The following is a 26,810-nucleotide window of genomic DNA, read 5'->3' as shown; positions in this document are numbered from 1 at the left end:
TCCATCTCCCAACAGCGGATTTTGGTAATTTTCCATCAATTACCAAATGGGATGAACCTTTCATCCCACTTTTGCAAGGGCGCCCCCGAGTTTGGCATTCCACATTTATATCTATCTGTAAGGTACTGATATTGGCACTACCATGTTTTGACAATTGCACGAACTCGGGTTCTCTTTTGTTTTTTAATTGTTATCCAAGAGCTTTTTCAGAACTGTAAAAACCTTTGACAGCTGTTTAAGTAATAAAAGATTGGATGGAATAGTGCAACTATCAAAACATGGTAGTGCCAACATCAGTAGCCCATATATATTCATCTAGCCCCCTATTTAGAAGGACAGTTTTTACACCATAACCATGTATACTTTGTTTTATATCCACTACTGAACATACAAAATTCTAACAGCAATGTACAAATGATTTCCTGGTTAAAATAAAACTAATACAAAGGGAAGAAAAACACATACTCAAACTAAAACATCTCTCTCTCTCTCTCTCTCTCTCTCTCTCTCTCTCTCTCAATATTTCCAAAGTTTCTCTATCTCTCAAAGTATTTCCAAACTTCCAAAAAATATTTAGTTAGCCAAAAAGCTGAACAATGTCATTTTCGTAGTGTAAAAGCCAAAACCAAGGCCTCTTGAATCCCATCCACTGCATTGCATTGCTCGGTCATGGCTCATCCTCCTTCAAGCCCAGCCAATTGTCCCAGTGCTAATTTTTACAGTTACCCTCCAACCTCCATATTTGTTTCTTTTACTCTTGCCACATTCTTTTTTCCTTATGCTGCAATGTCGTAATATCAAGCACGTCAGTAAAACTCTTTCTCACCTATTAAACAGAACACTACACCGACAAACCAAAAAAATAAACAGAAGAAAATGATGGATATTACCTTTTGCTGGTTTCTGTTCAGCTGATTTCACAGGGATGTTCGAAGCCGACTGAGCATAAGATGCCGCGGCCATTACTGCAACGGAGCTACCACCTAAAGGACTATATACAGAGGGGCTCTTCCCACCACTGACAAGGAAAGCACCGGGCCCAGCCACTGCTTGTCCTGGTGACCCTGCCTGTGTCTGCTGATTAGTAGACCTTCTCATGTTCAAGCTGCCAGGAAACATTGTTTGAACCGCAGAATTCGGATCCACACTCCGCTTCTGGGATGATACAGTGCCACTACTGCTGGAATTCTGATGCATCGGTTCTGATTTGGAGAGAAGTTTCTGAGTCTTTGCTGGACTCTGAACTTGAGGAGGAGACTGAGCCAGGATAGATTGTCCAGCAGGTATCCCTCTCCTGCTAGAATTCAAAGGTGATGATGGGAGTTTTGAGACCTTACCAGCTGGGCTTCCTGCACTTGGTGTTCGCTGAACTTTTGACTGAGCTTTTGGTGGAACTTTTGACTGATTAGCTGCCTGAACTTGTTGGTGATCACCTATCTGATAAGGGTGATATCCAGTATCTGGTAAGGTTTGAAACACAGGAGGATGTGCAGGTGGAACTGTTTGTGTTAGCTCCATACTTTTCAAGTTCATTTGAAAACATGGGTCAGCAGACGGATGCTGCTTTCCACGCATTCCACCCGTCATGATTGCAAGATTCTGAAGGAAATTCGGGTTATAGATTGGATTGCCTGAGAAATTCTGGTTGTTGGGATTTTTCTGAGCAAGCGACGCCTGAGTGTAAGCACCATCATCCTCACCATTTTTTGTAGATTCAGGCTCGCTGCAGAGAGATTCCGGAGGCTTTGTTGCAGGGAAGCAATGCTGGGCTTGGAGGCGCTTCTGAGAGGATGAAGATCCAGTTGAAGTAGCAGGGTTTTGGGTCTGATGGAAGGGGGAGGGGGACTGGAGCTGTAGGAGCTGAGAAGGATAGAAAGGGACATTAAAAAAAGGAGCTAATGGCGGTTGTTGTTGGCTTGTATGAGCTCTGTACGCTGGAGGGATGGGGAAAGGGTAGTTGTTGTGAAGCATCGCAAGGTTTTGAGGATTTGGGGTTGCTCCCATGTTCCTAAAATTCATGTTGATGGCAGCAGCAGCAGCGCCACCACCAGATGCTGATTGTACACCAGCATCTTCTGCTAAACTGCTAGATTTTGTTCCTCCTGTCCTGGTCTGGTTAACTGGAAAACCAAAAGGTGCTCCCTGGTTTAAAATTCAGTATCATTAGAACCCAATTCAACAAAAAAGAAAAAAATAAGAAGCTTTATTTGTGCCCTAGGAGAACTGTACTTAAAAATTAATTGGTGGATGAGTAAACTCATTTTTGATCAAGTCTACGGTCAAGTTGAAGGGGTAAATCGTGTTTTCTTTTTTCTTTTTTTCTTTTTTTTGAATGATGGTAAATCGTGTTTTCTTAAAAACTGAAAAAACTCAATTGAGTACTTGAACAGCTCAGAAATCAGGATTAGAAAGACTTCTCAAACTCCAACATCTCAATCAGGTACCAAACTAAGTTTCACGTCAAATTGGACTCGGTCTCATCAAGTCCAAGAGATATTCCATATTTTGAAATTTTATTTTTGAAACTTGAATAGGAAGAAACAATGGTTATTTAGTTATTGAAAATTAATAGGTTAGGAACAAGAATAAAGGACAGTTTGGAATTAGAAAAAGTCTGGCAGAATATCTCTAAGAAGGTTAGATGGTGAATTTTTGCGGACTGCTTAAATGCTGTGGATGAGGAGTCACCTGCTGCGCTGATTGGGGAAGTGTGGGCTGCTTTCTCTGGGCGTCTGCAAAAGAGTTGGAAGCCTTTTCCTTCGAGTTGTGACCATTTAGAGCGAGTACAGAAGCAGGTCCGAGACCATTGTTGGGTAGTATGTTTGAATTCCTGATACCAGAGCTACCAAAAACCATAGCATCCAGCTGGGGCAAGATATTCGGGTTACATGGCTTAGCTCCATAGACAGCCGCAGAGCTAGCTGCATACCAAAAAGGATTAAGCTTCGCTAGTTGCTGCTGGTAATGGATGAGCCGAGCAATGAAGCAATGTGTGACACAATGATTCGGCCGTGCCTGGGGTGGCATAACAAAAGGTGGCTGCCATGGAGAAACAAGTCAGTTTTCAAACCGAAGACATTTTTTTGTTTGAAAGATGAAAACCGAAGACATATTGATAGTTATAAGATCTTCGAAGTGAATTATAATAGACAACATAAAACAACAGAATTATAATAGATCTTAGAAAAATTCAAATTCCAACTTTATTAGTTAATTGACATATTAATAGTTAATATTAATGCAGAGCAAAAAAATAAAAAGAAAACAGAAGGGAAAAAAATAGTAAACATTGACATTTATCTTATTGTCACAGTCTGCTCCATAGAGGGGTTATAAGCTGTTTATCTGATTTGCACCAGGAAGTAGTGAAAATAGACCAAAAAAAGAGGAAGAAGAGAAAGAAGGGAGAATAGAAAAGTGAAAATATAACACTATGAAATTAGAAATCCAATACATGTCACACATGCCCAGCTTGCCCAAGACAGAGTAGAAGGTTCATGGAACTGTCCCTATTGTAAAGATATCAGCCAATTGATGGTAGAATATGCAAATAGGATAGCAATGGTCTTGGAATTCAATTGATCCCGAACAAAATGACAATCTATTTTGTTGTGCTTAGTCCTTTCATGAAACACAGGATAATTTAAAAGCAACGTGGGCAGCTTGATTGTCACAATGAAGTTTTTCATCGGAGTCGAAACCTGAATTCTTATTTCAGTCAAGGGAGAACACAATCACATTAACTCACTACATGCATAAGCCATGGACCTATACTCATCATCATCAAATGATTGAACCAACACCGATTGTTTCTTCCTCTAACACATTACTAAGTTACCTCTCGCAAATGTAAAGTACAGTAGCCACTAGTTGATTTCCTATCGTTTGGGGATCCCACCCAATCAGCATCACAATATCCGATGACCTCCATATGCCAAAGATACCTATATAACAGACCTATGTTCAATGAAGCACGGATACGGGTAGGGGTGTGGGTACGACACGATACGGGTACGGGGATACGAGATTTTAAAAAAATAGAATACAGGTACAGGGTACGCTGAATATAATATGTTTTTATATTTTTATTATATATTTATAAAAATTAAAAAATTAAATATTTTTGTTAAAGAATTCAAAAAATTTAATTGGAGAACAATCAAATAACAATAACATCACCAAACTCTACTATTACTTCACCAAAATCTAATATTACTTCTAAGTTGTTACGTTTTTAATTACGGGATATATATATATATATATATATATATATATATATATATATATAGGGAAATGATATCAGCACTTCAATGTTTTGACATCCACGCTCTCCTTGCTTGTCTTTTAGTATTTAATGGGCTTGTGAGAGCCTTTTTGGGAACTGTAATAACCTGTTGACAGCCTTTTAAAATTTAAATACTAAAAGACAAGCTAATAGAGCGTGATATTAAAACATTAGAGTGTTGATATCATTTCCCTATACATATTATTGATATTTTGATACATTCACCCCCATTTGTTAATTGGGACAGCCCCTCTATTGTAAATCTGGAATTTTGAATTTAATTCGAACCGAGTACGCACCCAAGCGCACCCGATACGTACCCAAACTCCCAAATTGGATTTTCGTTTCGTTTTGTTTGTTGTTTGAGTGCGTATCGGGTACGCACCCAAAGAGTACCCAAGAGCACCCGCACCCGATACGCACCCGACACGGGTGCGTGGGCCTCTGGAGAGTACCCGTGCTTCTTAGCCTATGTTTGTTGACCTTTTGAGATAGCGCACTAAGTGGAGAGTAGCTTCCCAATGATGAAGGTAGAGGAAATGTATGAAGTGGCTAGTCATACTTACAACCATGGTTTGAAATTTCGGTTTCAGCATAAATTTTGGACCTAGCCGAAACCAAAATTTCAGCCGAAATCCCGAAATTCGGTAAAGACACAAAATGTCAATTTTTTGGGCCGAAATTTCGGCTGAAATTTGGGAAAGGAATGAGAAATTAATATATTTTTTCAAATTTTGCCGAAATTGACCAAATTTCCGAAATTTCGACCAAATTTTTGGTACGTTTCGCCAATTTCGGTTTCGGACATTTCGGTTTCGGTCTTGACCAAAATCCGAAATTTCAGTTTGAAATTTAAAACCATGCATACAATACAATCAAGTATATCAGCTTATATACCAAACATTGATATTTGGAAGGATCATGGAGAGGAGATCCAGCCTTGCTGAAGAACAAATGATTAACTTCAAGAGGTCTAACTACTGGTTTTGCCCCTAGTAAACTTGTGTCAGTTACAAGGTTTAAAACAAATTTACATTGAGAGATGGAAGATACTCTGCTTGGAACGAGCAACTCAATCCTAAGAAAGTATGAGTAATCCAAGGTCCTTGATAGTGAGCACAATGACATCCACATAAACAATCAACATGGTGGTAGGTAGTCCTACATGTCTTCTTGATATTTGGAAAGGGCTGTGCTGTGTAGTTCAAACAACACTGGCGGTGATTGCTTCAACCCATAGATGCTCTTTCTATGCCTGGAGACATCGACATCGCCAATCTATCTCTGAGGATGGAAGCATGGAGGCTGTGCTATATAGACCTCTTACTAGAGGTCACCATGAAAAAAAATCATTCTTCACATCTAGTTGATGCAAGTCCCAAGAGTAAGTGGCAGAAACAGAAATAAGGATTCCCACTGAGTTGAGTTTGCCACAAGAGAAAGCATCTCATTAGAGTCAATCCCGCTCAGCTGAGTGAAGCCATTTACTATCAGACGTGTTTTATAGCTATCAATGAACCCATATAGTTTACCTTTAATAGTATAAACCTATTTGTACCCTACCACATGCTTACATTTATGAAGATCAACTAGATCACAAGTCTTCTGCTTCTCAAGGGATATCATTTCGTCAATCATAGCTTCTTTCCTGTTAGGATGAGCGAGAACATCTCCAAGTTTATTAGGGATAGAAAAAGAGGAAACATAGGCAAGGGATGGACTAAAAGCAGAAGGCAAGGAGTTCTAAAAAAATAAAAAAAATTAATTGAACAACGAGTACAAGATCTCTTTTTTTTTTAGAAAGAGAGATTGGCAAGTCGGAAGATTACCTGGTGAATAAGATGATAGCGGGTGTTCTTTGGACTTATCCTATTTGCTGGATTACAGACTTCCGTGTAGTATAGACCTGCAAAGGTTTGTTAGGAGGGACTTGAGAGACATGGATCAATAGGAGGATTATCAAAAACAATCGGAAGAGGCATGAGATGCTCCGTGGATTCAATTGTGTCACCTGTAGCCTAAAAACAGGGGACACCTTCAAAGAAGGTGACAGCTCTAGATGCATATCACTTTCGTGTAGCAGGACAAAAGAATTTGTATCCTTCATGCAAACTAGAGTAGCCTAAGAAAAACTAACCCTAAGACCTTTGGTGGAAGTGGAAAAAGTGGATTATCAGGCTATAGAATTTGATATAGATACTTTCACTCGAAGATATGAGTAGGCATTCTATTAATAATATAAGAGGCAGTTAAAACTGCCTCATCCCGGTAGATTTTGAGACCCTTCATCCCAATAAGAAAGGATCAAGTTAGTTGTTCCATTGATTATAAGTTCACATTAATTTTTTTTATTTTTTATTTTGTTTTCGAGGAAATCACGATTTCGTTAGTGTTACGGTAGTTAAAGTGGATAAGGCACTAAGAAAACAAAGCACCCCTCTCTACCAACATCAAGCCAGTTTCCAGGATAGATTGAATGGTTTCACTTATTGTGTGTGTGTGTGTGTGTGTGTGTGTGTGTGTGTGTGTGTGTGTGTGTGTTTGTGTGTTTTCATTTGTGTTTAGAATCAGCCGATAATGGAGACAGATAGTTACATTTAGTAGGAGTTGGTTCTTTTGCCCAGTCACAACTCACACCATTTTGAGTTTCTATATCATTCTCAGGGAAGTATTTCTTTAATCCATGGTATATGAACTCACATCCTTTCATCACGATGTTTCATACTCACATCCTTTCATCACGATATTTCATCAAATATACCCAAGTAACTCTGGAACAATCATAAATGAAAGATGTAAAGTAACGAAAACTAGAAGTAGAAATCTAAGGGGCAGGACCCCACACATTAGAATGAATTTTTTTTCTTTTTTTTTAATGGTACACATTAGAATGAATTAAAGAAAAAGTTGTCAAACTTTTATTTATACAGAGATAATACGTAGCTCTACAATGTTTTGAGAATTGACAAACTTCACAATTAAACTTTGAATCAATGTTTGAATTACACTTATTTGAAACCAACAATTTTAAAGACTTTATTGAAATATGACAAAGATGACAACGCCATAGAAACACCTAACTAAAATAATCTACAGATGTTGGACGATGAGTGATAGGACAAATATTCTTTATATCTAGCAAGTACAGCCCTTTATCCTCACGACTAACCCCAATGATGATCTTTATTTCCAGATCCTGAACGACACGGTAAGAATGATAGAAGGTCACATTACAATTTAATTGTTTTGTAAGACTGCTAACAAAGATCAGATTTGAAAAAAAGAAGTAGGGATATGACTAACAGAGGTCAATGATAACAAACAGAATTGATAGACCCCCTTTCTAGACGTTTTAGAAAGAGATCTAAAAGAATTAAATTTAAATTAGTGGTAGCCGTGATAGTCAATCCCGCTCAGCAAGGGAAGACTTTTACTATCAGACGTGTTTTATAGCTCTCAATGCACTCATATGGTTTATCTTTAATAGTATAAACCAATTTGTACCCTACCACATGCTTACCTTTATGAAGATCAACTAGATCACAGGTCTTCTGTTTCTCAAGGGATGTCATTTCGTCAATCATAGCTTCTTTCCTCTTAGGATGAGCGAGAACATCTGCGAGTTTATTAGGGATAGAAACAGAGGAAAAGGAGGCAACATATGCACTAAAACACTAAAAACAGAAGATAACTTCTAAAATAAAATAAAATAATTAATTGAATAACGAGTACAAGATCTTTTTCTTTACAAAGTGATATTGGCAAATCGGAAGATGGGGTAATACCTGGTGAATAAGAGATTGTGGGTGTTCTTTGTACTGGCCTATTTGCTAGATTTGGGACTTCCGTGTAGTATAGACCTGGATAGTCTCCCTTGGTTCGATCACCAAGCTTCCTTCAACAGTGCGATGAGCACTGGAATATTCCCCTCAAGAGTGGTTGTGTTTGGCATGTGCTGATCTTATCTTTGGACAAAGATGACAGTGTAATCCCAGCACATGTCTTGAGTATGCCATTTTTTCCACAATGTGTACACTCCATCATGTCTCTATCGTCCGACAACATCCATGGTTTGGATTGGCATTTCCCATGGCCATTACCACCACCTTTATTGGTCTTTATCTGGGCAACAAGGGATAAACGTTGATTGTTTGATGCTGAATCAACTCCCATAATAGTGGTTTTCCTGGCTAGCCTCTCCTTGGATATAGTTGTATATTGATTCTAGGGAAGGTAGCTCAAGCTCACTATAGTTAAAAATCTGGAACTAGGCCGGCTAGGAACTCAAAGATTTGTCTTTGTTTCGTTTGCTTCTTTAAATCTTCAAGAGTAGGAGCAGGAGGTTCTTAATGATCGAGTTCCTCCCACTTTTGCCTAAACCAAAATAATCTTCAATAGACGTGTTTCCTCGTTGTATATAGGGAATCTCTCAATGTAGTTGACAGATCCGGGCTAATTTTCTAGCTAAGAATATGTTCGGGCTTCTATATCCCATATTTTCTTTGTTGCTTTTAGAAATAGGAGACTTCTGCTAATGCTTGGCTCCATCGAATGCAAGAGCCAGGCCATCACAATAAGATTGCCACTTTCCCTGTCATCATGGGAAGGATCATCTTCTTCGGGTTCTTTAACCCTCTCAGTTATGTTCTTCTTTGGGTTCTTTAATCCCCTCATTTTTTTAAATGGTTTAATACTCTCAGTTATGTCACCCAGTTTTCTTCTGCTACCAATAAATATCCTAACTGATTGGGACAATGCCAGGTAGTTTCTTCCATTAAAACTAGTTATGATAATCATTAATCCCAGGTGATCATTTTGATTACTTCTCATGGATGTAATTCCTGGTTGTTTAACGGAAACGGGAAATGTGGGAAACAAATTCGGGAAACGAAATGTGAAACGGAAACGGGAAACGCATGAAAAAATATAGGGGAAACAAGAAACAAGAAAACGATAGAAAATCGTTTGAAAAACGTCTTACGAAACCAGAAACGACAGAAAAATACACACGAAACCCAAGGAAAACACGAAAAATATAGTCTTGTAGATTTAAATTTTGTTAATTTCAAATTTCTATTTGAATTTTTCTTACTTTTATTTTTATTATGATATATGCTATTGTTTTCTTTTTTTAATATCTATTCCACAATTTTCTATTCCACATTTTTTTCAAAATGATTTTCGTAAGTACCACACATGTTTCCTACAAGTTTCACATGCGTTTTCTACAAGTGTTGCATACATTTATCACGCGTTTCACACATGATTTACATAAGTTTATCATATGTTTCCCATGCATTTCAGAAACATTTCTCCAAAAAAATTTATCATGTTTCGTAAACATTTCTGTAACACAAGAAACACGTTTTAGGATAAACGAGTTTCCCACCAGTAAGAAATGCGTTTTGGAGGAAACGGGTTTCTCACCCTCCCAAGGAGTTTCCAACAACTATGGTTTAACCTCAACCACTCTATGTGATCCCCTTTCCATAGTGTTACTCAAATATATCACAAGGATAATATCAAAGATAAGTAATAATACATATGTTAAAACATAGGGACTTGCTAAGGTCCATCGCAAAAGGCATTTCGCGGCTGGTCTGTTGCATGTCAGACCAGCCACCCCTAGAATGAAGACAACAGCTGTTGTCTCCATTCATGAGGTGGCTGGTCTGATGGGCGACAGACCAGCTGCGAAAGGCCTTTTGCGATGGACGCTAGCAATTCCCTAAAACATATATTTAACTATTGAAGGCAGATCTTACTTGCTGTCCATCTTTACGACAGCAGTTGCAGAAGGGAGAAAAGTTTCATATTGTAATTTTAAGGTTCTGACAAAAATATGGATCAAAATCTGCTTTGATACCATGTTATGATGTGCCCCATAAAGGGGTTATAAACTGCTTATCTTCTTTGCACTAAGAAGAAGCAGAGAAAATAAACCAAAATAAGGGAAGGAGGAAGGAGGGACAAGCAGTGTGCGCGCGCGCGGCTTTTTTGGGGGAGAGGGGGGGGAATAAAATACGATGAAAAGAGGAATTTCCATACTGTGCCCCTACACATATAAAAGCACATTAGACCACTATAAAAAATTAAAAAGAACCGAAACATAAAAAAAGATATAATCATGGGCCCCGCTGACTCTCCTACACTTATTAATTGCGCTAGACTTAATAATCTATTATGTATATCAATTGAAATTAATAATAAAAGCAAGTGATGGGGGGAAAAAAGCACTCTAGAACCCCTCATAGGAGTGAAAAAGCACTGGACCCTTGATTATTGGCACAGACGATAAGGACCGATACTACTCCACAAGGTGTCCAATTCATAGGCACAGTCAGTCCTACGATCCTATCACTTCACCAAAGATGGCATGGGTGAAGTGCTCTTTTCACCTGCATGAGTGGTGATAGTTGTTAAGAATGGAGTTAGGGTCTGAAGAGAAGAAGAAGAAGAGTAGAGAAGATGGGAAGTCTCCACTAGGGAGCTCCTCATGTATATGATGTATAGGGCAACAATGTACAATGACTTTAATACCCCTAAGACTAGAAGTAATGACTAAACTACCCTAAAGACACTCAAGCTGGAGTGTATATACTATGAAACTCCAGCTCGCTACAAAGGGGACTACAACAACCAACTAAAAATAACAAAAAGTGCAATAACCTCATACACACATTCAGCTTGGTATAACACTCCTCGAGTTGGTGTGGTGAATACATAATGAAAAGCATAATAAAAAAGTAATAACGGCCACAGTGAACAGCATCGAGATCAATGGCCACCAAAAAAGAGCAGCTCCCCATGAAGTAGCACAACAACGAGAGAGATCAAACAGGGCTCCCCCTGAATGAGAGCACGACGAACAAATCCCCATATCAACGAGTAATGAATGCACCATGGAAGGAACCAGCAACAGTTCAGCGAGCAAAATAGGAACACCAAAGGTGCGCACGGCGAACATCGACGAAGTAGAACTGGTTGGCAGAGACATCAGCTAAGTAGGACAATGCCAAAAGAAGATAATCATCAATGGGAAAACCATCGGAGACAAGGTCGACGGGAAAACCGTCCCCTGAAGAGAAGACTAAAAGGAGAAGATAACAAAACAACGATGGGGAAACCATCGTCCGATGACAGGGTCGACGGCATGAACATCGTCATCTGAAGATAGGAAGAAAATGAGGGAGAAGATAACCAACCAACGATGGGGAAACCATCGTCGGGAGACAAGGTTGACAGGGAAAGGATCTACTCGTCTCAAACTGACTAAGTCTACTCTTGACACTAGTTGGATTTGAACTACTGTGCCCGGTGAAGATAAGGCATAAAGCCGAAAAAATAAGACGAATGCGTAAAAGCTACGCCAGGAACACGAAGAGAAGAAACAACTGAAGAATGAAACTGACACTCGGAGAGTGGTGAAAAACATCAAGGAAAAGACAACATGAAGAAGACAAAGAACAGAAAAACCAACCATACTCCCCCTCAGGCGAACCTACATCAGCCCAAAGACAACAATAGAAGAAAAGACAAAAAGGAAGACACACCAAGACAACACTAACACTCCCACTCAAGAAAAGACAACAAAGAGAACAACAATAAGAAAAGGAGACAACTCAAGAACTACAGGACAACAACACTCCCCGTCAAGTTGAAGGCACCCAACTCTGTCGGACATTTCATCGGACACTTGGAGTGCACCTTGAAGATCAAGAGAAAGGCAAAAAGATTAGAAGTGGAGATTTGGAAATGGAAAAGAATTTTGGGGAGTAGATCTACAAAAGAGAAGAATAAGGGCCTGTTTGGATGCCGAGAAGATTTGGATTTGGATTTCTCACATTTGCAGCCCTTTTTGGGTTGTGAACTGGATCCAAGATCAAATCCTTTGATTTCCAAATCAGCGACTGACAATGAAAAAAAATCAGATTTCCAAATATGCTGTGGAAATAAGTATTTGGAAATCCACAGTTCTGGCAATTTCCTTCACCCTCTTTGCTCCTCAACCTCTCCCCCTCCAGTAGGAAGTACCCCCTTCGCTCTCTGTCTCTCTCAACATGAGCTGGCGGATCTATTCAGTTTATATTCAAAACTCAATTCCAAATCCAAATACAAAATATGAGGTATCCAAATGGACCCTAAAGGAATTTGGAGTTGAGATTTGGGGGTTTGGGTGGAAGGCCAAAAGGGATTTGGGAAGAAGATTCCTTCCCAAATGAATTCAAAAGAGAGAGAAGGAAAGATTTGGGGTTGTAATGGAGATTTGTGAGTGGAGAACCCAAAATAGGTTTACAAGAGGGAAAGAGGACTGTAATCTTGTTTTTTTTTGTTTGGAATTTACGGCAACTCAAAATGGGTTTGCAGAGAGACAGAGAGAGAACCCAAATCTGTGAGTGCGCAAATTCGCGAGAGAGAGTTCCGAGAGTAGGAGAGATTTTTCTTTTCTTGTATTTTTTATGTGTTTGAGGATTACTGTAAAGGAAAAGAGATACGAGAGAGAGTGGGAATGAGAATGAGAGGATAGGTTTTACGGAAAAGGGTTTTGGATTGTCGACAAAACAAAAAAAACATGAGGGAAATCGCGAGAAAGAGAGATAGAGTGAAAGATGCGTGGGAGAGAGGATAGGCTCTTCTTCTTTCCCTTTTGTTAAAGATCACACCTGAAGCTCTAATACCATGTTAGGAAAGGAGTTAGGGTTAGAAGAGAGGAAGAAGAGGAGTAGAGAAGATTAGAAGTCTCCACTAGGGAGCTCCTCATGTATATGATGTATATATAGACCCCAAATAGGGCAACAATGTACAATGACTGTAATACCCCTGAGACTACAAGTACTGACTAAACTACCCTATATACATGTTATTCAACAATAGTGATAGTATTCTAATTTGGAAAATAAAAGATAATGAAAAATCTTAGATAAAAGTCAGTGAAGGAAAATGTAACATCTCTCCCTTTTTTGAATAACACTCCTGAGTCCCGACTTTAAAAACAATTTACTGATTGGCTGTTGATAGCTATTTTGTTACAACGTTTAACAACAAACTGGGAAAATGTAAAATAAAGAAAGGAGCACTAGTATTAAAAGAAATGTCGATATCATCTGCTATAACAAAATGTCAATCTATCATTTTCTCAAATTATTGTATAAAAAAATTGAATCTGATTTCTCAATTTGCAGAGCTATAGACACCATCTTTTTCACATTTTAAATATATCAAAAAATTAAGAATTGTATGAGCAATGCATGAATCTCAAGCAAATCAAAGCACTTGAAAAGGTTCCTCTCTATTTAAGCTTAATTTAGGTCTCTACTATGGTCAAAGAAAATTTTAATACAAAAAAAACTAAGCATTATTACATTTGGCATGGCAGAGTTCCCTTCAAGAGGAATGGCTCCTTGAAGCGACGGCGCTCCACAAAAATTAGCTGGACCTGAACCTAGATACCTGATCATGAAGTTTCTAATTAGTAACCATGATAGAAATGATCAAAGTATTGGGAATTTACCTGAAACTCCCTAGTTTCAAGGAAAACAAATGAGACTGCCCTGAATTTCAAAAGTTGCCAGAAAAGCAACATAAGCCTAAATGCCTAGGATCAAATTGCAGTAATCTTCGCATTTCAAGGCAATTTTCATTGTTACAGGAATCAAAGGTCAAGATTTGAGATTTGGGGAAGTCTCAACCATTTTCTCAAGAAAGGAATCTGTAAATTGCATGAAAATTTTTTGCATACCCAAATGGAGGAAGACCACTAGGCCAGCCAGGAATTGTCATAGGCATCGGGGTTGATGTCATACTAACAGGTGGCACTGAAACATACAAATGAAAAGTCAGTATCAAACCCACATCGTAAACAAAGGAATAACTCAGATACAAATATAAACAAACCATGCATACCAGTTCTTTCTGCTTTTCTTGTTGTACTTTTAGGTAGTTTCTGAGAGTGCTGCTTGTTGCTACATTTATCCAAATTGTTTACATCATGATGTTCAGTTTCCCTCTCATTGACAGGCTTTTTCTCCAAGGACATTGCCCCCACAGATTGTTTTATTTGGAGTTTCTCCTCTTCATCTGGAACTATGTAATTCAGCTTCACCCGTACTTCATCTATTTGAATTTTCTCAGCTAGGCTGGCAATTCTATGGCTCTTACCCACAATTTCACCAACGGCTAGACTCTGTTACGAAATGGCAGCAATGAGACAGAAAACCAACTATGTAACAAGGGAAATTCAACAACAAAAGAATTTCTTCTCTTCTATGATTTAACCAACACTTTGAATTTATTGCTGACAAACGTGTCCTGCCGTGTCCGACACGGCAGGCGTGTCCACCCGTGTCGACACTCCTCCGGACACTTTTAAATGTACTGCTACAAGTGTTAGACTTAATGTAAGTGTGTGGACACATTTTATGCCATGTCAAGTGTGGCATTCTGTTTTACTATTACATATTGTGTTTACCTCTTATTATTAACTCTTCTTTTATTATAAACTCTTTTTTAGCACTTCTTTAACTAATATTTGTTGTTGCAACATATATATATATATATATATATATATATATATATATATATATATATATATATATATATATATATATATATATACAGAGGAAAGGGTTCCTGCTAACGTTAGCAGGTAAGCTTACCTGCTAACGTTAGCGTAAAACAAGTTAGGCCCACATTGTTGGGGAGATCCAAAGCATTCATTTGGAAGGCCCTTTCATGGATAGGGTGTCCACAAAAAATCAGCTCCATTGGATCATCTTAGGGTGTACATTTGTGGGGTGAAAAAATGCGCAGATTAGTGGACAAACAATATCTGTCCATTTTCACCCCCACAAATGGACATCCTCCGATGATCCAATGAAGCTGATTTTTGGTACACACGCCATCCATGATGGGGCCTTACAAATGAATGCTTAGGATCAGCCCAACAATGTGGCCCACCCTTGTTTTACGCTAACACGTTAGCAGCTAAACTAGCTGCTAACGTTAGCAGGAACCCTCTCTCTCTCTCTCTCTCTCTCTCTCTCTCTCTATATATATATATATATATATATATATATATATATATATATATATGAGGAAAATGATTGTGAGCTTGAAGCTCATATAGCATATATGAGGAAAATGATTGTGAGCTTGAAGCTCATATAGCTTATATGAGCTTGAGGGCCCAAACACATGGATCCCACATTTTTTGTGGTGATCCAAACCATTCATTTGCAATGCCCCATCATAGATAGGGTGTGTACCAAAAATCAGATCCATTGGATAATCCTAACCCTTCCAAAAGCGGAGGGAAAAAATGAGCAGATTTGTGGCAAACGGTGTCTGTCCATTTTGCCCTCCACATTTGGATGGGTTAGGATGATCCTATGAAGCTGATTTTTTGTACGCATCCTATCTATGTAAGGGCCTTTCAAATGAATGCTTTGGATCATCCTAACAATGTGGGCCCACATGTGTTTGGGCCCTCAAGCTCATATAAGCTATATGAGCTTCAAGCTCAATCATTTTCCTCTCTCTCTCTCTCTCTCTCTCTCTCTCTCTCTCTATATATATATATATATATATATATATATATATATATATATATATATATATATATATATATATATAATTTAGAAACGGGGACATGGCTACAATAGAAAGTAATAGAAAGTAATATATATATATATATATATATATATATATATATATATATATATTACTTTCTATTGTAGCCATGTCCCCGTTTCTAAATTTTACGGGTTTGCCGTGTCCATGTCGACACACGACACTCGTGTCCGTGTCCACAAATCATAGCTTTTCTTGGATGCATTTGCAAACATTAGTGCCAGGGGGGTAAGAGCATACATTACTTTCTTCATAATACTTTGGTAGCACTTGTGTACCAAAAACTAACAGGCAATATCATGTATGAACCCAACTCAATCCTCGTAGACATGGACCTGTGAAACGACCAGTTACTCCAAAAGCTTAAGCTGTTGGAGAAGGCGTTATTTAATCTTTTATGGGATTTGCTAGGGTCCATCGCAGAAGGCATTTCGCGGATGGTCTATTGCATGAGGGAGCAGCCATCTCATGAATACAGACAAAATCTGTTGAAAAGTGAGCCTATGTGGCTGCTCTCTCATGCAACAGATCGTCCGCGCCTTCTGCGATGGACCCTAGCAAATCCCATCTTTTATACTTTAACACTCCCCCTAACGTGTGGCCCCTCTTTCTAGGGTTGGCCTACACGTGGCACATGTGGCCCCTCTTTTGGGTTTGGCCATTGCATGTGGATTTCTTTGCTATCAAGGAGGTTTGAACTTAGGACCTTTGGCTCTGATACCATGTGAAATGATCAGTTACTCCAAAAGCTTAAGCAGTTGCAGAAGGCGTTATTTAATCTTTTTATACTTTAACAGGACCAGATTGCAATTCTATATAAGAATAGGAAGGCCCTATCTACTCACAGGCTGGTTTTCTGATCCTGGGGCTGCATTATTATCTCCATCAGGCATGGGGTCATCAAGACAAGAATTTCCAGGAGGAGCCTACAGAAAAATTGGTACTTAGAAGAACCTTAACGTCTAAATTTAAATTAAGCATCAAGGAATCAGAAGGCTTTAGTAGCTAACCATCAGATCAATTTCAAGCCTAGCCCTTTTCACGCCTTCTGAAGCAACAGAAACCAGAGAAACACTGCAAATGAACCATTGTTATTTTAAGCAATTAAATAATTGACTCAAAACAATATAGCATAAGTATGAGCAACAGTAAAGATCCATTTTCTGAGGATAAATCCTACTTCTTTGGGGCTTCAAAGTTTGCATCTGGTGATGACGCAACTGGCAAATCTTGGCTACAAGAACTTGAATCCTTATGGTTGGCTTGTTGATTATGACCAACAGGCACTTGACAATTGGCATCTAAAGCACCGGTTCCCACTGTAATGGGAACAACAATTGAATTCAGCTTCATTTCTGATGAAATGAAGGGTTTTGGCTCCACATGCCTTGAGGGGCTTGGTTTCTCCTCTGGCTGGAGAAAATCTCTTGGAATATAAATTTGCGAGGATGAAGAAATTGACAAAGGTGCTTCCGAACCAGAATTGATAGGTACAACATTTTTATCAGCATTTGGGGACGTAACCTCTGGTTTTGTAGCCTGGGAATCCTTGTCTTCTATTTTAATTGCAGCAGAGGCAGAAACTGAACTGTTAGAGTTCCCTGTGGTACTACCATCAGATGGCTTGAACGAGCAGGCCACCATCGTAGGGTTTCCACTGTCTTCTAATTGTATAGGCCTCGGATTCTTTCTCTTTGGTGCTGCAAAAGATCAGTCAACACGCTTGAGAATACCTCAATGCAGGAAGTGCATTACATTCATGCAAAACCTGAGATGCTATATATTGAATGCAGAAACAATGGCTTTCAACTATGCTTATTGACCATAGTTGCTCTAAGCTTCATATAACAATGCAGGCATAACAAATAGTTCAGTTTTCATGAGCAAAAAAAAGATTTTCTAAAACCGTGTCCTGCACAAAGCATTCTTGAAGGATACTTCAACTTTCATAATATGAAAGAAAATTTTTTAAATTCTTTTTCAAGAGCATTTGATGCATCATAGGAGGAATGCTAAACTGTGGGGTGCCCTTGCAAAAAACAGAGAAAAGGGCGCTCTCATTGGTTGAAGATCACCATCATGCATTTATAAAATGTAAAAGTCAGAGCAGTAAATGAGTAATGATGACGTTCAACCAATGGGGGCACCCTTTCCTCTGTTTTTTTTTGCAACAGCACCCCTCAGTTTAGCATCCCCACATCATAATCAAGTGGGAATGATGATTTTTATAGTCTGAAAACATAATCAGTAGCAACAATTTTTTTTGAAAATTATAATCAGTAGCAACAATTAAAAATCATTTTCCTTCCCGATTCAGATAAATTGAGGACATTTGTATCAATCCACCAAAAGCTGAGTGTCACTGGTACGGGTCCGCCTAACCCCACAATAAAAAAAACGAGGTTTACGATTACCCGATGCATGTATTACTCGGTGAGACTTGAAGATATAAGAGGCAATTTGTGTAGAAAGTCTGAATCCATGTAAGTATGTCTCTGTATTCATTTCACATTCATGTTTTATCCTAGTTGTTAGATCTGCAAAACAGGGGCTTATGGGGCATTGATTTCTCACATAACATTATGTAACTTTTGCAATCCCAGGCTCTTTCAGCTCCTCCTCCATGTAATAGAGCCCGGGCTGAGGGTTTTAGATAACTAGGCGTTATATGGTGTCTGTGCAAATGTTTCCAATGAAAAATATGGACCGCAAAAGTACATTTAGGGTCCAGGAGTTTCGTGACAAACTATTCATCTGCTAGACCCTACAAATAATGGGTCATAGTACAAAAATCTCATGAATCAGGCAATCCAAACCCTCTGATTTGACGAGCTTTTGTACTATTTTTTTTAGCGTTCTAAGCTATCCAATTACACCCTACAACAGTAGTGGTTAGAATCATCTGATTGAGAAGATTTTCAAGTCATGGGCTATCTACATTCGGGACCAACAAATGGATAGTCTAGATTATTGAAAAAGTGGTCCCCATTTCTACTTTTAGCCGCCCTTCTTTTTCTTTGGAAATATAACCATTTTCAAAAAGATCATGGGCATCTAAGTCATTCCTCTTCTGAGAAGAAAAATCTTTCAAAAAAAATCTTCTGAGAAGAAAAGTAAAGAGCAATATCACCATATATTTTGTTTGCCTACCCATTGCAGTTGTTGCAGGGATTGAATTTGAATGTTGTGGCTGCATCACTGAGTATGATGATGAAGGCTGAGACAAATGAGTCGATACTGGGGATGAAGCTTTGGACTTAAATGAAACAGAACCTTCATTTGCTGACTTGTGCTTAAACTCAAGTTTTGGGGAAGAACTTCGAAATATCTCTGGTTTGGCTGGAGAGTGATGAGATTGGAGCCTTGTCAGTCCATACAGAAACTGGGCGACTTCAGCTTCACTTTCAGAAAATGAGACCTGCAAGAAAGTAACAGCAGTATAGTTGGATGACAAAATTAAGGGAAACAAATAATTATATGAATAATAGTAAGAGAAGAAGACTCAATACTGACTTTTGATGTTGTCGGTTGCCTGGTATATGTTGATGCAGGATTCTGTGATAAAATCCACAAACATAATGAACCCTCATGAATGGAAAGGAGGAGAGATTAAAAAAACAGAAGGATATCAAAACTAATAAACAAAGGAAAAGTATCTATTATTTGATTCAAAATATCTAATTCCCCAAGAAAGTATAAAAATCAACACAAATGAATACTGGTATCTAACTCAATTACAGTATGAAATGATTAGAGGACCCTACTAGCATCAAGAAGAAACTTCTCAAGATGACCAGAACAATCTGCCTTTTCGGAAAGACTAGACAATTAAATAACCCAAGAAACATTTCTTTCTGTCCTAACAAAGCCATTTGACTAATAAAAAAAATTCTTTCCTACTAGCATCAAGAAGAAACTTCTCAAGATGACCAGAACAATCTGCCTTTTCGGAAAGACTGAAAACCAGCAATGAAATCTTACACTATAGTGGTTATTTCATCATAGATAATTAAATAGCCCAAGTTACAGTAATGGGGAAAAGAAAACAGATTCTAAAATAACACAAAATAACAAGAATTTTATCAACACCAACAAGCCCGCAATCACACACACACATACAAAAAAATCTGCTTTACCATTTAAGTACCCAGGAAGTCTAAAACAACAGTAACTAAAATGGTAGGAAAAAAAACCTGAAAAGGCAGCTGTTATTATAAGGCACAAGAAAAAATACAGCACCAGTACCAGGCTAAAATTTTCAAAATTTCACATCAACAATTGTTTTGGCAGCAACACAACGTAGCTGTTAAATATTTAAGAAAAAAAATCTCTTCGCTAAAAATAACCATTTTCCATGAATATCCCCTCACCCACCATAAGCAAAAGTCAAAACGGGTAATAACAGAAAGCCCAATTCCACAAACAATAAAAAAAAAAGCTTTTAAACTCAAGACAGAAAAGAAGAAAACAAAATTAGACATTACCATTCTTCTGTCAGCTCTCATTGATGCATTGGATGAAGATGGAGAGACAGATGCTGCGCTATTATGCGCAGGCGAAGAAGAGGAAGACTGCCTAACAGCAGAAAACGAATCCTGAAACCTTTTTGTAGAAGCTGAAAACAAAAAGAATCAGCAAAAGAATAAATAATAAGACAAACTCGAAATATAAATAACAGGAAGAAGAAAAGGAAAGGGGAAATGAGAATCCAAACCGGAGCGGGCCTTGCGAGGAACTGAAACCCCAATAATCTCATCCGATCTCTGTAAAATAAAAAAATAAAAAATTAAAAAGACCATGATCAGTGGTGGATTAAAAACAAAATGAAAGCTAAAATTCGGCTTACTTCAACCATGGTTTTAAATTTCGGCCCAAACAAGCCCAAATAAAAAATATTTACATGAATTTCTTTCTTTACAAGATCACTGAAAATTTCCATAAATTTGATTGGAAATTCTATTTTATCTTTTTTTTACAAAATTTCTACCCAAATGTTATGATTTCCATTAAATCACTGAATTTTTCACTAAAATTTAAGAAATTTCGGCCGAAATTTAAAAAAAAAAAAAACTGAAATCGTTATAATATTTTTACATGATTTCTGCCTAAAAGAGCCCAAATATTTCGGTTTCAGCCAAGGCCTATACGAAATTTAAATGAAATTGTTTTTTTTTTTCAAGATCACCGAGAATTTGCAAAAATTTGATTGAAATTTCTATTTTATCGTTTTTTACAAAAATTTCCACCCAAATGTTATGATCTCCATAAAATCACTGAATTTTTCACTAAAATTTAAAAAAAAAAAAAAAAAACTGAAATTTTTATAATATTTTTACATGATTTGAGCCGAAATTTCCACGAAATATTTCGATTTCGGTGGTGGCCTAAACCGAAAAAAAAAAAAAAACCTTGCCTTCAACTGAGACTTTGTTCTGGTGCTTCTCCTTGAACCTCCACCACGAATTGGCTCGCCTTCTTCCTCATGGTCATCATCCAAGCTCTCTTCAGAGCTTCCATCTCGTTCTACATGAAAACTCTCATTCGAGCTCAGTCTCCTCCTCCTACTCGGCCTTTCCTTCTTACCATTAGATCGATCCCTAACTAAATCATTTCCTCCATCTTCAAGCTTAAAATCACCTTCAAAAAACAAATGATTAACGACATACTGTCAGAGATGAAATTCGAGACCAGAAGAACAGGGCAAAAGATCAAAAAACAAAAAAGAAAAGAAAAGAAAAGAAAATCTCTCAAAATCAAAAGAATTTTCAGATCTGAATACCAGATGGATCCCTAATCACGCTGCCGCGAGATCTACGTGTTCCTCTTCTGTTCTCCCTATTCCTCTCCATTCCTGCTCAGATTTTCACCGAATCCGCTGAATAATTTTTCGTATTTCATCTAAAACCTTCGAATTCAAAGGCCTAGACCGCGATTCAAGCTCGAAATCTATTGTTATAATTCTTCAAATAAATCATACCAAGAGAAATCTACCGGAATTTCTCGAATCAATCCTTTTAAATCACTGTTCTACACATAATTGATAAAAACCTTGATGAAAACCAGAAGATGAAAAATCACTCATCCAGATCCGAAAAAAAAATCAACCTTATGAACAGATTTATAGTTTTGGAAACAGAAAATCTTCAGAAAGTTGTCCCGATCTTCTTGCAGAATTCGCGAATTCAATTCAAATTCCTTTTTTCGTCTACCGACTTTGAATGATTTTGGAAATTTTCCTCGGAATCTGAAAAAGGCAAAGTATTTTGGCTGATAAATCTCTCAATCTAAGAAAAGAAAGAAACCCTAGAGACCCTAACACACGCCTCTATCTATTTTCCTCTCCTCTCCTCTCCTCTCCTCGTTGAAACTCTTCTCAGAAGCTCTTCTTCTCTGCCTCCTCTTCCTAAATGCAACAAAATTCTCTTTCTTTGACACCTAAAAGCCCAAACCAACGACTTGGATCCTTTCTTTTTAGTGGACAGCAAAATCCAGCCGTCCAAATCTTAGAGAATGATCCTACGATGCTAATGAGATGCTGCTGATGTGGCAATGGATCTGACCGTTCGTGTGCTCAGTGAGGAGTTCATTCTTATTTATAGCCGCGTGTCAAAATATAAGTGGCAACTTTACTTATCCCAGCAGCCGATGACAGTTAAAAAATTTAACCTTTTCTCGGGAGATGATAAATTCGCACCCGCTGTTGGATAATTCGCGCCCCTTGTAACGTGAAATGTGGCCGACTTTCACGCTTTTTGACGTCAAATCAAGTTAAGAGTGGTGCGAATTATCCTGTAGGGGGTGCGAATTCATCAGTACCTCTTTCCTCCGGTTCTCCGGCATAGGCCAACTGTCCGTACGACTAGAGTCAGATAAAGCGTGACTCGCTTGCTTCACGGATCGGCTCGGCTCGGCTCGGCTCGGCTTATTGGATTGAAAAGGAAACCGAACAAATTGAGATTCTCTCAGCTCTCGAATCCACCAAAGTTAAGACAAATATAAAGGGTGCAATTATCAGAAAATGGGGGTGTGCAAGGATTAGATTTTTAATTAGGGATAAATACATTTACCTCCCCTCTAGTTTCTGACACATCCACTTCAACTCCTATGGTTTAAAAATTGACAAAGACATCCCCTCTAGTTTCGTTTTGTTATAAGTATACCCCTTCCGTCAACTGGCCGTTACGTTAACCAGACGGAACCGTAGAAAATAACCAGGGTTAATATTTTATGGACCAAAATACCCCTGTATCTGTGTTCTCTGAAACACCACCCCCTCCAAATCCTCCACCACCACCAACACCACCCCCGGCACCACCTCCTACACCACCACCCGCACTGAATCCGCCACCCTGTCCGGACCCACCACCAACTCCACCACCTCCACCACTGCCCCTCCACCGCCACCCCCAATGCCTCCTCCTGCACCACCTCCTACACCACCACCCGCACCGAATCCTCCACCCTGCCCGGATCCACCACTAACTCCACCACCTCCACCACTGCCCCCTCCACCGCCACCCCCAACGCCTCGTCCTGCATCACCTCCTACACCACCACCCGCACCAAATCCTCCACCCTGCCCGGATCCATCACCAACACCACCTCTTCCACCCCCTCCAAATCCTCCACCACCACCCACACCACCCCCGGCACCACCTCCTACACCACCACCGACTCCACCACCCGCACCAAATCCAGTTCCGTCGAGTAAAAATCCAAAGATAAAAAATCCAACTGTTGTTTTCTTCATTTCCAGTCAACTTAAAACAGAGGGCAAATGGGTTATTTCACGCGCACTGTTTTGCACCGTCCAGTGAAAAAAACCCAACGAAACTAGAGGGGATGTCTTTGTCAATTTGTAAACCATAGGGGTTGAAATGGATGTGTCAGAAACTAGAGGGGAGGTAAATGTATTTATCCCTTTTAATTAAGCTCAAAAAGATTTGGGAAGTGATATTTTCGCTCTGTTTTGTGCGTTTTTTTTTTTCCGAAATAACTACATTTCTTGTACTAGGGGTGCAAGTTTGGCCCTATCAGCCTTAACCCGCCCTGAGCCCGAACAAGGTCAAGGCTGGATTTTCCAACCCTGAGGGCGGGTCAGGGTTCAGTTTTTTAGACCCTGACTCGGGTTGGGTCGGGTTCTGGGTTAATGCCTCGAGTACCCTAGTCCAATCCGACCCTAAGTTTTCTATTATAAAATTGAATCATCTGTGCATGTTTCCTTTGCTAATGTTTTCTATTATCTTGGATTGATGTTTCTTTAGATTATTATTATTAATTGTCTCTGCTGCCCGTCATGTTGTTGAATTCATATTGTCTTATTTTGTTCTCTTTCTCTGTTTATTAATCATTTTGTTCTATATGATATGTGGTTGCTTTATTTTTGGCACTCTTAACAGGTATTTGCACAAGGGTCAATCAGGGCCGAGCCCGGCAGGGCCAATCAGGCGGGCCAGGGCTGCACTGAGCCCTGTAGGGCGGTCAATGGGTTGAGGTTTTTCGGCCCTGACTCAGGGTCAGGGCCGAGATAACGGGATCCAGGGTTGGGCTAGTGTTTTGAAAAACCCGACCCTGTTGCAGCCCTACCTTGTACTATGTAGAAACTTGCATAGATTGGAGAGTTAGGATCATCCTATGGAAATGATTTTTAGGGCACAACCTATTTACGATGTAGCCCAACAAATGGACGGTTTGGATCATCATATGGTGTGGGTCGTGACATACCGGACTTTTTGAAAAATACGGGTTAATAATATGGCCGCACATCATATAATTTCTCTAGGCTATTGATAATAGAACTACCATGTTTTGGTAATTGCACTTACCCATTTTGTCTTTATTATTTAAGTAGTTGTTAATGACCAAAAGGCTCTTTAAAGCCAATAAAAGAAGAAAAGACAATCTCTGTTAGTGCACCTATTAAATGACAAAGAAAAGGGGTTGAAAATTATTAAAAACTAGAGTTGCAACTTGGGTTGGGTCAGGTACTCGACCCCACCCAAGACCCATGATTTCTAAACCTGACAACCCATGTTATTTTCTGGTTGGATAAAATCCGACCCAAGTTGGAACCTTAATTAAAACATGGCAGTGCGAATATCATTAGCCTTTCTTTACCTTTTCTTAATTTTGTGGGAAAAGACAAACAAAAGGGGTGGAAATATCATTCTCCAGAAAATTAGCCATAAATGCGGAAAAGCCGTGAATGGGAAGCCGATAATACTATAATAGTGCCTTTTCAAACTGTTTGTCTTCTTTCACGGATTCACCGCCGTTGACTGATAAGAAGACTGTTTTATATATCCGACGTGGACAGTCCAACGGCTTAGATCTCTACCTTGCCGAAAAAGAAACAAATAAAACTGCCAATCACGTGATGTGACACGTCATCCGAAGAACAACCGTTTTGACATCAAGAACATACCATAATATTTCTAGCCTCCAGCACCGTCGGATGAGATGAACGAACGGCTACGGAACGTCGGGAAAAAAAGTGACATGGATTCAGCATGTGCTTACACTTGGCAGCTTCTGGTCACTTGCTGATGTGTGCGGTTGCCTGTCATTTGTTTCCGGTCATCTACCAAATAAATTCAGAATCGAGAATAAGGTAGACCACCATATGTCAAGGAAAACATATAAGATCATAAGAGAGAGAGAAATAAAATTGAAGATTCAAGTTCCCAGGCAACGCAACTCGCAACACACAAAACGGATATATATATATATATATATATATATATATATATATATATATATATAGAGAGAGAGAGAGAGAGAGAGAGAGAGAAAAAGAGAGAGAGAGAGAGAGAAAACGGTTCCTACACATATGTGTAGAGAGTTCTCTACACTCTAGCTTAAAATACAGTGGTGGCCCACATTGTTTGGGTGATCCTAGCCATCCATTTTAAAGGCCCTCACATAGATAGGGTGTCTACAAAAAATTAGATCCATAGGATCATCCCAACCCTACGATTTGTGGAGGTAAAATGGATGTCTTTAAACCTTTACAAATTAGTCCATTTTTTGCCTCCACAGTTCGAATGGTTAGGATGATCCTATGAATCTGATTTTTTGTTGACACCCTATCTATGTGAGGGCCTTTAAAATGGATGGCTTGGATTACCCAAATAATGTGCCCCCCACTGTATTTTAAGCTAGTGTGTAGATAACTTATCTACACATATGTGTAGGAACCGTTTTCTCTACATATATATATATATATATATATATATATATAAAATACAGTGGGGGCCACATTATTTGGGTAATCCAAACCATTCATTTTTAAGACATCCATTTTATATATATATATATATATATATATATAGAGAGAGAGAGAGAGAGAGAGTGAGAGAGAGAGAGTTCTCCTATGTGTGTGTGTGTGTGTATATATATATATATATATATATATATATATATATATATATAGAGAGAGAGAGAGAGAGAGAGAGAGAGAGAGAGAGTTTCTCTACATCCATTTTAAAGGCCCTTACTCAAATAATGTGGCCCCCACTATATTTTAAGCTAGTGTGTAGATAACTTATCTACACATATGTGTAGGAACCGTTTTCTCAGGGCCACATTATTTGGGTGATCCAAACCATTCATTTTTAAGGCCCTCACATAGATAGGGTGTCCACAAAAAATCAGATCCATAGGATCATCCTAACCATTCGAACTGTGAAGGCAAAAAATGGACTAATTTGTGAAGGTTTAAAGACATCCATTTTACCTCCACAAATCGTAGGGTTTGGATGATCCTATGGATCTGATTTTTTGTAGATACTCTATCTATGTGAGGGCCTTTAAAATGGATGGCTTGGATCACCCAAACAATGTGGGCCCCCACTGTATTTTAAGCTAGTGTGTAGAGAACTCTCTACACATGTGTAGG

General features: G+C 38.7%; 1 protein-coding gene and 1 long non-coding RNA gene across 2 annotated transcripts; both read right to left on the bottom strand.

Annotated features, from left to right (window-relative positions):
- Positions 1-409: 409 nt before the first annotated feature.
- Positions 410-22,336, bottom strand: LOC143860973 (protein TIME FOR COFFEE-like). The gene is made up of 15 exons (XM_077371848.1): positions 21,693-22,336; positions 21,327-21,550; positions 20,628-20,676; positions 20,398-20,528; positions 19,427-19,468; positions 19,064-19,331; positions 17,094-17,613; positions 16,924-16,987; positions 16,759-16,839; positions 14,189-14,468; positions 14,025-14,100; positions 13,648-13,735; positions 2,689-3,039; positions 891-2,142; positions 410-781 (listed from the first exon to the last, which is right to left on the bottom strand). Exons 1-15 carry the CDS (start codon positions 21,760-21,762, stop codon positions 777-779), a joined length of 3,501 nt encoding a protein of 1,166 aa, XP_077227963.1. The 5' UTR covers positions 21,763-22,336; the 3' UTR covers positions 410-776.
- LOC143860976 (uncharacterized) lies at positions 5,154-9,813 on the bottom strand. The gene is made up of 3 exons (XR_013239847.1): positions 7,806-9,813; positions 6,115-6,191; positions 5,154-5,933 (listed from the first exon to the last, which is right to left on the bottom strand). It is a non-coding gene; the product is annotated as an uncharacterized LOC143860976 (long non-coding RNA).
- Positions 22,337-26,810: the final 4,474 nt, after the last annotated feature.

Source organism: Tasmannia lanceolata, unplaced genomic scaffold, assembly GCF_043159265.1.
Source record: "Tasmannia lanceolata isolate RefF3 unplaced genomic scaffold, GAP_Taslan_0.1 ptg000037l, whole genome shotgun sequence".
In the NCBI taxonomy this organism is placed as follows: Eukaryota; Viridiplantae; Streptophyta; class Magnoliopsida; order Canellales; family Winteraceae; genus Tasmannia; species Tasmannia lanceolata.
Note: the sequence above shows the minus strand (reverse complement) of the source record. Positions and strands in the feature narration are given on the sequence as shown.

What these genes read in the sequence shown, in the direction of transcription:
- LOC143860973 (XM_077371848.1), bottom strand. Translation starts at nt 21,762, where the DNA reads ATGGAGAGGAATAGGGAGAACAGAAGAGGAACACGTAGATCTCGCGGC. An exon ending in GGCAACCGACAACATCAAAA is followed by an intron (nt 19,332 to 19,426) that starts GTCAGTATTGAG and finishes ACTTTCTTGCAG; the next exon opens with GTCTCATTTTCTGAAAGTGA. An exon ending in AACTTTGAAGCCCCAAAGAA is followed by an intron (nt 16,988 to 17,093) that starts GTAGGATTTATC and finishes GTTCATTTGCAG; the next exon opens with TGTTTCTCTGGTTTCTGTTG.